The following is a 12,809-nucleotide window of genomic DNA, read 5'->3' as shown; positions in this document are numbered from 1 at the left end:
ACTGCAAAGACCCCTTCTGCCCAAATAAGGTCACATTCTGAGGTTCTGGAGGTTATGACTTTAGCATAGGGATTTTGAGGGGACACAATGCAACCCATAAGACTTGGGCGAGCTGGCTGCCCTTCCACTCAGGTTCTCTGCTTCAGGGCACCTGTGCTAGGAGAGTCCCTAACCACCATGTACTCTCAAGCTTCTTGCCCACCTGAGACAGTGCTCGGGCTCGGGCATTGCAGGGAGTTAGCAGTGTGGTACAGAGACCCTGTGCAGAAGGCCTGCCCTTCAACTCTGAGCACCCGCTGCCCCAGCCTGAGCAGCTCTCCCAGGCGACTTCTGGCTCTGCCTGCCTGCAGGGTGGCACAGTGCCCCAGCTGGCTGTTGGCAAGGCCATTGAGCAAGCAAGGGGGAGGGCACCCAGGCAATTGAGCACGGCCGCGGGCGGGAAACTGTGGTCGGCAGCTGGCAGTGAATGGGTCTAATTCAATTACAACGATGGGGAAGGCTGTGAACCACAGAGAGGGCGGCCCTTGGACAAGAAAGCAGGCCCAGGCCCATTCAGCCACCCAGCCCACAGGCCTGGTGCAGAAGACGCCTGTGAACTGGCACTTCATTAGGCATCAGGAGTGCTGAGCCAAGGCTCCAGGATGGCACCGACCCAGTGGGCATCCCCTCAGGGCCGGAGGAGTGGATCAAAGCAGGCCCTGTTGCCTGTCAGGGGGCGGCAGAAACCGAGGACCAGAGGGCAGCCCCAGAGGTGAGCGTACGCAAAGCGTGGAGACTAAGGTGAGAGACGCCTGCAAGTAGGAGCTATCGCTTCCCAGACATGCCCATCACACCGCAGAGAGCGTAGACCTCGACCGCCCATCACACCGCAGAGAGCGTAGCCCTCGGACCGGTCACAGGAGCTGAGTCCCCAGTTCCTCCAGTGGACACGCAGTCTGGAAGTGTGTTCCATGTAGAAGAAAAGGAGGGAAGTCTGTGGTATTCAGGCACAGATGGCTACCCGTAGTTGGTCATTTTTTTATGGATTGTTTCTCTACGTTTTTACAAAAAAACAGCAATGCACATAGTAAACAGAAAAATCCATGGAGTATCAGAGGATTTAAAGCGGAGCCCTCCTCCTCAGAAGCAGCCTGTTAAACTGGTTTTCTGTGTGTCTCCTGCCAGAAAAAAAACCCTTTTACACATAAGGGGGCATGTTTTAAGCCCCCGACCTTGCTAAATCCTGGAAATTATTCCATATTGACAGCCACCACGCGTTGCCCTTCACAGCTGCCTAGCCTTCCGCTGTGTCTGGACCATAGTTCAGTAAGCAGACGCCACTGGGGGGGGGGAGCATCACGGGGGTTTCAATCTTTTGCTCGTATAACCAGGGCTACAGTGATCGTCTCATACTGATCCCTGCACACATACGTACGTCTGCCTATAGGCCTGCTTTGTAGAAGCGTCGCTGCTAAAAAGAGACGGATACATGCCTTGTTAACTTTCATAGATATTGCCAAGTTCCACTCCCACCTACAATTACTGAAAATGCCTGTTTTCCCCTAATCTCACCACCATGGTGTATTATCAACATTTGTTATCTTTGCCTATCTAGTGGAAAATGACATCTGATTGTTGCTTGAAATTGGATCCCTTCAATTATGAATGAGGTTGAATATAATTTTTCTGTTGGAGGTGGCATTAAATTCCACGATCCAGCCAGGAGGTGTAAGCCCCCAAGAAATGGTCTTGCTGGGTCCCTGCTGGGCCCCTAGGGCCAGGGGTGATATCCGTGGGTGAACAACCATCTTTCGACTCCCCGAGGGAACCAGCTCAAGCAGCTGGCATCATGTTTTTCTTTTTTTCTTTTGACAACATGCCATCTAGGATGCTGTTAGCCTGCCTTTCTCATGTGCAAACCTGGTAGCTGCCTAGAAGCATTTAGAGTGAGGCGGGCTCCTTCACCTGTCCTGCCAGCGTCCCCAAAGGGTACCAGTAGCCTCTGCTTGCTTGTTTGCCTTCGTTGCTTCATGGAATAAAGATCTGTGAAGCTGCCCACACTTTGTGCATGTGCTCTGCTAGGATCTGAGGTTATACAGAAGCAATCCACTTGCTCAGAGAATTTTAAATTGCAGGGGAGGAGAAAGACAAATCAACAAGCAATTACAGTCTAGTATGAGAAGCACTGTGAGAGGGAAAGGACAACATCCGGGACACAAAACCCTCCTGCAGCGAAGCTGAGACCATAAGAAGGGGTTGTCAGCCAGGAGACATGGGAGGTTATGGTGTCCTGGGAGAAAAGAAACCAAGTTCTACGTGGCGGTGTGGCAGACTTCAGGCCCAGATCGTAAGGGTTTCCCAAGCCTGGATGAGGCCATCGGATGCTAGCCTGTGGCCTCCCAGTCATTGGAGGGTTTTTGGTGGCCTGGTCAGACGAGGTTAGCAGGCTTGAGTGGGAGCATGGGCTTGGGTGAGCACGGAAGCCTGGGGACCAGTAATTGCCCTCAGGCACACCCAGGGCTTGGCCAGCTCTGCGTTCCAGCCCCAGACTCTGAGATTAAACCCCCAGCTCTCCATTCCCCCAAAGCTCGGCAGCCTCGGCCTGAGATGTCCCCTGGATAACCAAGTCCTAAACAGCGCTCCCAAGGACAGCACAGCAATGGGCTGTGGAGCCCCAGGTCAGGGACGAAGCTGCTAATGTGGGTGATGGGAGCCCAGAACCCACAGACTTTGCACCAAGTGTCCCTTGACAAACACCTGTGAGGCATTCCTGCTCTGTAAGGACAAAATGATCTACAGCCACAAAGTGCTTGTGTAGCTTCTTAGAGAAAGTCCTTTTGGTCTTTTTCCCCAACGTTGGCAGCCACCATTCTTGCCACATACCGAGCCCAGGAATCCAGGGAGAAGGATAAATATGCTTTCGGAATGATTTTGGCAATCCTCATGTACTGCTGTCCACGCTCATAAAATACAGTGCTTAACCACCTTGGCAATTGGGGTAACCAATTTGAAAAATAATTACTGCCTTCTTTGAGATTACTTTGCCTTCTAATTAAAATCTCAAGACTGGGATATTAAAGGTGCATTGTCAATACAGTGTCCCAGATGCACCCAGCTAACCTCATTTGGGAAGGCGAAATTAATTAGTTAGTGTTTTACCGCCCAGCTGTTCTCCTAAGGAAAGAAATCGTCTACACGTTGGCCAGGCACAGTCTCTAAATTGGCCAGAGCGATTGAGGAGATATACAGGAAATCGCGAGTGATTTGTTCCTGCATAACTCAGTCAGCCCCTGTTACAAGCTGCTCATTAAATGGTGCCCCCGTGTCCCTGTCAGATATCTCTCAGGAGTTCTGGTTTACCCGTGCAAGCAGAATAGGAAATAAGTGAGTCCCTCCACGCCACTGAGTTCTCAGCTTATCCTGGAGCCTCATTTGCTGTTAACACCTTTCCTGCGAGTGACTCTGGGTGAAAAGCCTGGCACCATATCTGAGAGTTTGGGCGTTGCTATTCCTGTCCCCGCTGGCCACTGTTATAAAGCTGCATGCGCTGCTCGCTTCCTCCTTTTTCCTTCTCTACTTCTTCCCATTTTTCAATTCCATTTGAGTCAAACGTTTGCTGAGCTCAACAGAAGTCAGAATAATCAATCCGAGGCTATACTACAATAACAAACCCCAGAACCCTTGTGGTTTAGCACAAACAGAAGCTCATTTCTCGTTTGTGCTAACTAATGAAGGTTGGCAGGGGCTCTCTCCTAACCAGTGATTCAGGGATCTAGGACTCTTCCATCTTCAGCCGACACCATCTTTACAGGAGGCTTTGCGGTTCCCCAAGGCAGGGGAAGAGAAAGCGGGACGACCAACGTCAGCTCAGAAGGGACACAGTTCCTGTCAAGGCCTATTGGCCAGACCTGGTCACATGACCCCAGCCCCAGGACAAGGGATACTGGGAGATGTAGGAGGGCACATGGAGTGTTTGTTGAATGCTTATCTCTGCCATAGAGCCCTGGCTGCACCAGGCACTGAGTCAGGTGCCTTTGAACCCCCTACACAGGAGCATAAGGCCTGGCCCCTGCGCTTGGGTAGATCACAGCCCAGTTTCGTGTGGGAGACCAACCCACACAGTAATGGACTGTCAGCCCGGACTGACAAGCGCACTGGGAGACGTGGAAACAAAGCTCATGATAATAAGGTGGAAGTGATTAAGTCAGTTTGAGCTGGGGAGAAGAAGGTGGAACAAAGGGAACATTTCTAGGAAGACATGATGCATATGATTAATTTGGGGAGGAAAAACAGAGAGTTCACCAAGAGGACACGTGGGGGGAAAGGCACCTCTTTGGGGAGGGCACAGCACGTGCCTGTGTAACCGCAGATCCACCTATGAGCTCCCTGGATGTTGCAGCACTGATTAAATTCTTCCCTCCCCCTGACAGCCAGCCAAGAAATTCATTTCTGAAAGCCTTCCCCCGCTAAGGTCTTCCTATCAAGAAATAAGCAAACCACAGATCCCTAGCGTGGCATGTGGCCAGTGTTAGGACTTGAATTGGCTCAGGGAGTGACCAGTCAGTGAGATGCAATCATGCAGGGACACTGCCGGTGGCTCCTGTGTCCCTGGATGGTGTCAATAGTGGATGTAGCCAGCTCACTCCCAGCTCTGATGCTCCCAGAATCACCATGGAGTGAAAGAGATCCAAGAATCGGATATGGAGAGGCTGCATTTCACCTGAGCTCTATGTAACCAGCGGCCTGAGGAGCTTGCCCCCTCTCAGGCAAGTCACCCTGCAATCCCACATCTTCCTCTGTTATCGGAAAGAGGACAAGTTCAATCCAGGAGACCCATGGGTGAGCGACCCATAGACATGAACTGTTTGACTCACCCAACAGGGCTTCATGTGGTGTTTCTTAGAACGTTTAAAAATTAGTTGCCAACATTTAAAATTTTGGAGAACTTGCATAAAAATCCAGCTATCTGATACTCTTGAAAACAATCAGAAACTCTGCCACCACCACATTGGACAACAATAAAACGGCCACCCTTCTAGATGCCGCAGTCGCCGCCACTCCCTACTACCTGGGAACACTGAGGCCAGGCGTCATTTTCCTTACACGTCCCGACTCCCAGCTCACTCAGTTACACCCGGGCAAGGCCACTGGGCCACATGAGCTCTCCGGGCCCATCGTCCTCAACACGCCAGGACTAGGCCACACGCTCCCTGTTCTTCCCTCTTTTTATCTAAATACATCTCATTCTTTTGGCAGAACCACCTCCCTACCAGTGAGAGCAAGACTCCATAGGCTTGGCTAAATATTTGCATTACTGGAGGAGGTTTTAAAACTCCGTGTGCAAGCTGCCCCTGGAGGTGGCACCCAGGCCCCTGTCCTCTTAAAGCTCCAGGCAATTTCAGTGTGCAGCCCAGGTTGACAACCCTGAGTTAGCTGAAAAATGTAATGGCCCCGCTTTGGAGGGGGTGAGCTCCCCGTCATTGGAGGTGATTAAGCCAGTGGATGAGTACTTTGCCAGGATGTGTGGGAGGATCCTAACAGCAGCTGCTGCTCTTCTGGGGTCCTCCTCCTCCGTGCACACTCCCTGCCTTTGCTCCCCAGGGTCCTCCCATGCCCAGCTTAGCCCCACTGAGTGCAGAGAGTATTGAGGTGGTCTAAGGAAGGGCTTAGCATCAAGCACCCTCCCTGCCTTCCCAGCTAGCACCACGCCTCCTACATATGAGCTGGGACTAAGCAGGTGGTGACATGGGGCGCTCTTGTACAGTCGGTTAGACCAGCCACAATACACAGCTGCCCCGTGTCAGCATGGACTTGGCATCAGAAGGCCTGGAGGGGAGTCCTGGTTCCTATACTTTGCCAGCTTGGGGTCACCTAGGTGACCTTGGGTATGCCACTTGTCATCTCGGAGCCTCATTTCTGCATCCGTATCTACTGAGAGGCCTGTCTTACTTCCATTAAATCATGTATGTGAAAGCTCGCAGCATACGGGGCAGCGCCATTGCTCTGTAGTAAGTGGTAGCTGCCAGTCCTCTGTGAAGGGAACCAGGAGTCGGTCACTCGATCGGTCTCTGCAGTTCCTGGAGTGGCCGGAGGCAGGCTGGGGGCAGGATGCAATGTTCCTCTTCCTGCTAAGGCAAATTCACAACCCACGTTTCTTTCTTGTTTCCTTTGTCTCTTTTCCCCCTTTCTCAGCTACTGGCTAACCAACCGAGTCCATATCAAGAGACCCACCACCGGCCTCCTGATGTATACCCTGGCCACGCGCTTCTGCAACCAGATCTACCTGTACGGCTTCTGGCCCTTTCCACTCGATCAGAACCAGAACCCCGTCAAGTACCACTATTACGACAGCCTCAAGTACGGCTACACCTCCCAGGCCAGCCCCCACACCATGCCCTTGGAATTCAAGGCCCTCAAGAGCCTGCACGAGCAGGGGGCTCTGAAACTGACTGTCGGCCAGTGTGACGGGGCCACGTAAGTGGATGCCTGGCAGGACTCAGTGGCTCACATTTCCTGCCAGCGACAGCACGGGCAGAGGGGAGTCGGGGCGGCACAAACTATAGAACAAGCTGGCTAGTGGTTTTCTTTGTTCCAGTGTAAAACAGTGACCAGAATATATATAGCTATTCCTGCATATATATATTGACCTGAGTATTTATAACTGTGTGGTGTTCATCTAGCGTTAGGCAGATAAGCCACAGGAAGAAGGTGAGGTGTGGAGAACCCACCAGAATTCAGACTCGGTCCATTGGTGGGGGCGGAAGGACTCGCCATGAAAAGGTGCCAGTACCATGACTTTGGATGACAAACTGCCTCCTGGGTTGGAGGGATCTTTGGGCTCTTGGATGAATGGAGAGCCACCTGCTGGCAGCTGCCCCAGGCCTCTGAGAAATGTGGAATTCTGGGCCAGCCAAGACCCAGAGGGGACCCTTTGACCCAAGTCCAAAACGGTGCTGTTCCCAGAGGAGAGGGAGGTTGAAGCGTTCGGCTGAGCAAAGGCGCACAGGGACACCAAGAAGCACAGGCCACGTCAGAGCCGAGGGCCTTTCCATGAACTTAGAGCTTAACCGCCCAAGGGATGAACCACGGTTGACCCACCTGTCCCAGAAGGGCCGCCACAGCTCTGGAGAGAAAGCTAGAGAAGACACAATGGACAGTTCGTATTCTTGCTCAGCAAGAACCACCAAGAACCTGGGACGGAGCAGGCGGATGACACTAAAGAGCTGGGGTGTTCCAAATTGCGTTTTTGAAAAATTGTGGCCTTCTGCTAAGGATTGGCACTCCACCCCAAAACAAAATGTGGTTGTGTGGTTCTGTAAAGTGACTTGAGTCCACCAAGGAGGAAGGGACCCGGGGATGTCACCCGCAGGGTTAGGCTCCTTGCTGCCCTGTTCGAATGTCACACAATGGACTGCACTGTCCCACTTGTGCTACCAGGGAGTCTGCAGCGAATGCCTGAAAAGGCACCGCCAAGATAAATGTCATCCTTTTCTAAACTACATATGACTGCCTTTCTGGGGGCCTCCAGAGCCCCAGAGTGGGAGACCTAAAAGAATGTGAACCGTTTAGCTCCATTTCTCTGCAGCCACTCTCTTTGTTTGCTTTCTGCATGGTGCATCTACCCGGCCTCTGCAGCCAGACTGCTGTGCTAACGTCACTTTTTTGTCACTCTCCTCTCCTGATGGTCAGACTAGCCGGCCCTGAGCTCCAACACTGAGGTTTTCAACTCTGCAGGGAGAGTTTCCAATTTCCCCTCCAGCCCTTACCCCCAGAGGCAATGATTTTAGAATGTTGCAAAATTCATTTTCCCCCCTATTAAGATAAATAGTTGAGGCTTTTTTTTTAACTCAAAGCCAAATGCAGTATCCAAATACTGGACATAATCTCCCCGGGGGAAATCTGGGCTTGATGCCAATATGTTGGGGGCAGGAATCACAGGTCACATACAGGCAAGCATCAGCTGGCTTCATTTGTTAGATGTATGTATGCCCTTGCCTGATAAATAACTGTTTTAAAACATATTTGAAAGATAAGTAGAAAACCATTATCTTGACGGTGAAGAGAGTTAAGAAAAGTCATCAAGATCTGCTCCCAAGCATATGAGACCGGACATAATTAATCAATGGCAATTCAGAGCAGGACATTTGGTCTGAAGTAATGGCTGACAGGAAGCCAGTGGAGGTGGTGAAAGGATATTCAGAACCATGAACCCCACATGCAGACGCTCCAGCTCCAAACCATGATTACGATTCTACATCTCTGTGTTTCTTTCCTGTTGTTCTTGCTGCGGATGCTTGAAGCCTGGGATCTGGGATTTGCATTATAAAATGAATATTTTAAAAAGCAACAGCCCTTACAGCCTCTGTGGGAACGGAGTGGTTTGGACTCGTCATGAGAAGTGGAAATAATTAGGATCATATTTTACACTTCTCCGGGGCCTTTCATCTTGAGGATCTCAGAGGCCCTGGGAGACATTTAATTTCTGAAGCTTGCAGTGCCCTGGGAAATGGGCAGGACTGCCAGCGGGGCCTCGGTGGACGAGCCAAGGCTTTGGATTCTAGAACATTCCAGTGGTGAGTCCTGAGGGGAGCCCTGATGGCAGGTCCTGGAGTTGGCTTTGCTCTCCGTCTACCCGCCAGCACCTTCTCTGGGGAGTTTTAAGGGCCAGAGCTCTTTGGAAAACATGGTTTTCTTTCTGTCCTATCTTGGTTTCTGAAACTGAAATTGATGGGAGTTGAAGTAAAACAGCCCTTACATCGTGCCTCTGGGTTCCCTCCGGAGAAAGACTGGGTACCCAAGACAATCCACATGTCACTGTCCCCCAACTCTTGGGTCCTCTTTATAGCTCCGTTTGAGTGAGTTTCCACTGCAGCCTCCGGCATAAGCCAGCTGTCTGGGGGATGGGTGACCAAAGGAGTCCCGGCCTGTCCCCTGTCCCCGGTACCCCGACCTGTTGTCTTATAATTCCAGTGGTCACAGCCACCCCGGGGTCAGGTGCTCAATTAGCCGCAGCCAGGTGACCTTTCAGTCACTTCCTGTGGACCACCAGTCGGTCCCCAGTCACCCTGCCATCAGCCCCCTGAAGCCCCTCTCACCTTCTCCATTGGCCTCAAGTCCTTGAACAACCCCCACCATCTGCCCCCTCTTTTGCTGAAGAGATGGAGCCGACTGAAATGAGGTCTCACCTCAAAATCTCTTACTCTCTCCCCTTCCCTTTCACCTTCTTCCTCCCACTTCTGAGGAAGCAACATCTGTCGTCTTGCCCGTGACGCTCTTCCTGACACCCTCAGCCACTCCTCTGCCGCCTCTGTCCTCTCTGCCCACCAACACGTGCTCGTTCCATCCTTCCTGGCTCCTACCCTTCACCACCAGACCTGGGAAGGCGGCTCCGGGCTTACACTGCCATCCCTCCTGACCCCTACCAGCCTCCATGTCCCTGGGACCAGTGACTCCACACTCTCCACGTTGCCACCCTCAATGGCAGTTTCTCATCACCAAGCTCTCCCATCGTTTGGCTCTACAGCGACCCCTGCTGGCCACTGCCTGTCCCCTTGGTGCCCTGGATGCCATGTTCCTGTGGTTTCCCTCCTCCCTTCCCAGTGCTTCTTCCTCGTGTATTTATGTATTTATATATTTATTTATGTATTTATGATTTATTTATTGACACCCTTACCTTGATCTGAAAAGGAGCCGGGGTAGATCTGACCGTCATTGCTCTCACCCCTCCTTACCCGTAACTCAGACGTCCCCCACACTGGCGACCTTTCCTCGGCTCCCTTTCTGTACCTGCCCACTCTCTCCATCAGCAACCTCACGCCTTCCTTCGGGCCCTCTGTCCACACTTCCCCGCAGCCCAGCCCTCCCCTGGATTCCAGGCTCAGATTGCACACTGCTCCCTGGACATTCACCCCACCTCCTCTGGCAGCGCCCTAAACGCAACACATGTGAAGTCAAGTTTAGTGTCTCTGCCTCTCCTTCCTCCACGATTCCCTCTGTTTTCTGTTAGAAGGCCCGTGATCCTCTCAGCCACCCAGTTCTGGACCCTAACGTTCTCTTCGTCTCTTCTCCAAGTATTTCTTGCGACTCCTTCCCCCCAGCGCTACTCTGGCCTTCTTTAGACGCGGGCAATTTCAGCCGCGGTCTTCTTCCCCAGATTTCCTCTGGGCATGCTTGCACCTTCTCCAGTCCACCCTGAGTATGCATAGCGACTTTCATCTCCAGCCATTCACAACCTTTTTAAGGTCCCCTTGGCCCACAAAATGACGTCTGTCTTCATCCTGACAGTACAGACCCCCCAATAAGGCCCCATTCTTCCTTTGCGCCCTGCTGTCACTCCTGGAAGGGGTGCCCGGTTTTCCTGTCTGTGCCTTCGGTCTTGCTGTTCTCGTCTCCTGGAATGTGCTCACCTCCTGGAACGCTCTCTTTTGTTTCCTTCAAGGCCCATGCAGAAACCACATCTTTCATGAAGCCCTCCCTGACCTACCAACCGCTGGGATGTCTCCTTCCGCTGAACCACCGTAGCACTTTATTTGTACCTTTCTCATGGCACTTACCATATTCTGCCTTGTATTATAGTTACTGTGCACTTGTCCTATGACCGTTCTTAGACTGTACGCTCGCTAAGGGCAGGGCCTGTGTTTTATTCATCTGTGTCCATCACAGCACCACGGGCGGTGCGTAGCACACAGCAGCTGCTCAATAAATGTTTGTTGGATTAAATACTGAATGCCTGCCAAGGGCTGTATAATTAATGAAATCATTTTGCACATATGATGTCATAAGAACCCCAACACACCATGTGAGTTGGGCAGACGCAGAAATCATTATCCCCATTGTATAGGTCATAAAACTGAGGCCAAAAGACGCTATGAAGCCACATAGCTCACCGGCAGAATTTGGATCGAGATCTCCTTACTCCCCACTCCAGGGCTTTTCTTTGTTCGCCCTTGGGTCACTGTAAACTGAAAAGTGACACCATCCTGGCTGCCATGGGTCGGGCATCGCCTTCACAGAGTCAGAAGAACCTCAGCGTGAACCCCAGCTCGTGTGCCCATCAAGACAGGCCAAATCTTGCTCCTTCTGAGGGAGGACAAACGCCATTCAGGTTTCACCAGGCCCAGAGGGTGGAGCTGTGGGACCTCATCAATCATTCCCACTGCTGTTGTCACGGGGTAGGGAACCGTCTGTCCAGATGGCAAAGACACCCACAGCTCCAAGGGCTGTTGCTTGATAAATCTCTTCATGCCCAATTAAGGCTCCCCTTCCAAAATGAATGGAGCAGGAACAGGAATGAATGATGCCAGTCAGATGGGGCTCCAGACGTGTGAGCCGCCTCCTGAATGCCCTTGATAGCAGCTCCAATGACACCAACAGCCTGCCCCCACCCTCCCGTCTCTCACCAGAGCTGCCGGATGTCACCATCTCTTCCCATCTTCATTCCATCTTTTCGCTTTCCCTCTCCAGGGCTCTTCCCCTGGGCACCCACCAAGGGCCAGCTGAGCCCCAAGAACTGCAGCTCCTCTTGGGTACCCAAGCCCTGACCTGGGGCAATGCAGTGAGGTGGTAAGAAGAGAGGGGTGGGGAGCACTCTATGCCACCCCCGCAGGAAGCAAAAAACAAGAGGCTTTGTTCTGATGGTGGGCCATCCACCACAGTGCGAGGTTTCCATGGTTACTTACTGCTTCGAAGCAATGTTTTTGTTTTTGTCGCCTTGGGCTTTGTGATGAGGGTAGGAGTTTCATTTCCACCATTAGTAGTCCAGGTGGCGGGGCCAGTTTCCACATCCAGTGCATCGAGCCTTCCAGCCCCAGACCAGCCAGTTCATCTAGAATCACCCCAGTTGTCTTCAGCCAAAACCCAACAGAACCATCCAACGGGGACACTAAAGGTCCCCTGTAGCCTTTCTCTGCCTTCCTCACCACTTCCTCAGCCATCCCACCTCCCCCTAGAACCTGGGGTGGGGTATGGGGCTCCCAAGGGGTTCTAGGAACCATGTCAAGAAAAAGCCAAATGCGCCAGCCATGACAACATGTTCAAACCCTGAAGAGGCTTCTCCAAAACTGACCCGGCACCAGCTCTGAGCAGCCGGTCCTAGGCAGTCACAGAAAATGAGGCGATGACAGCCACGCAGGGGGAAACGGCCCTGTGGCGCACGTGGACCCCAGCAGGGCCGTCCCCGCCAACAAGGAGTGTGGATTCCAGAACCAAATATGGGGGTGAGCCTAGGGGGGTTGGCGCCGCACAACACCGCTGCAGTTCGTCCACGGAGCCAAGGTTGTCGCTCTGGAGCAGCTGGACAGAGTCTGAAGGGGTGACTGGGTGTCAAAATAGCATTTCCTGGGAGTTGGATGGTGCAAAGAAGACACTCTGGGGGGAAGTGTTTTGCTCAAGAAAAGCCAAGAGTGTGCTTTCCCCTTCCAACAGCCGGGGGTGGGGATGGAGAGACGGCAACTGGCTGTAATAACAACTGGCTGTTTCTCGTGCTCCTGAGCATCCCTGGCCAAGAGCTCTGGGATGGGTACCGAATGATCCAGAAGCCTGCCACTCAAGAGCCCAGGGGGCGTGGATGAGCCACCTCTCAAGTGCAAGATGGAAAAGACACCTACCTGCCTCCTTCATGGAGTTACTGCGAAAACGCAAATAAAGGATGGGGTAGAAGGTAGGGAAGGTGGGGATCCGTGCTAGAGAGCAAACAAAATATGTGCAGCTGTGTCTCCCAGATTCTGCTCGTGTAACTGCTCTGCTTAAACCTGCCAGTGGCTCTGGAAGACAGTGCCCCGCATCTTACTACCTCTTACAAGGTCCTCAACCCTCCTCCCCACGGGCTTACC

At 52.4% G+C, this 12,809-nt stretch overlaps 1 protein-coding gene and 1 long non-coding RNA gene across 3 annotated transcripts in view; one reads left to right on the top strand and one right to left on the bottom strand.

The window, feature by feature from the left end:
- The window catches only part of ST8SIA2 (ST8 alpha-N-acetyl-neuraminide alpha-2,8-sialyltransferase 2), a 55,852-nt gene extending 45,091 nt beyond the window's left edge, over window positions 1-10,761 (top strand). The window contains exons 6-7 of one of the 2 annotated variants that reach the window (XR_012491256.2): window positions 6,172-8,552; window positions 10,418-10,761. Coding sequence is in view for 1 of the 2 variants with exons in the window: in XM_019726693.3 (XP_019582252.1) it covers window positions 6,172-6,457 (286 nt within the window). In the remaining variant the exon portion in view is untranslated. Of the gene's footprint in view, window positions 1-6,171 lie in introns of both variants that reach the window. The other variant, XM_019726693.3, reaches the window with a different exon arrangement.
- The window catches only part of LOC109444928 (uncharacterized), a 113,798-nt gene that overhangs the window by 67,618 nt on the left and 33,371 nt on the right, over window positions 1-12,809 (bottom strand). The window lies entirely within an intron of this gene.

This window comes from Rhinolophus sinicus, chromosome 13, assembly GCF_057876585.1.
Source record: "Rhinolophus sinicus isolate RSI-liver-muscle chromosome 13, RSI-T2T, whole genome shotgun sequence".
NCBI classification, from domain to species: domain Eukaryota; kingdom Metazoa; phylum Chordata; class Mammalia; order Chiroptera; family Rhinolophidae; genus Rhinolophus; species Rhinolophus sinicus.
Note: the sequence above shows the minus strand (reverse complement) of the source record. Positions and strands in the feature narration are given on the sequence as shown.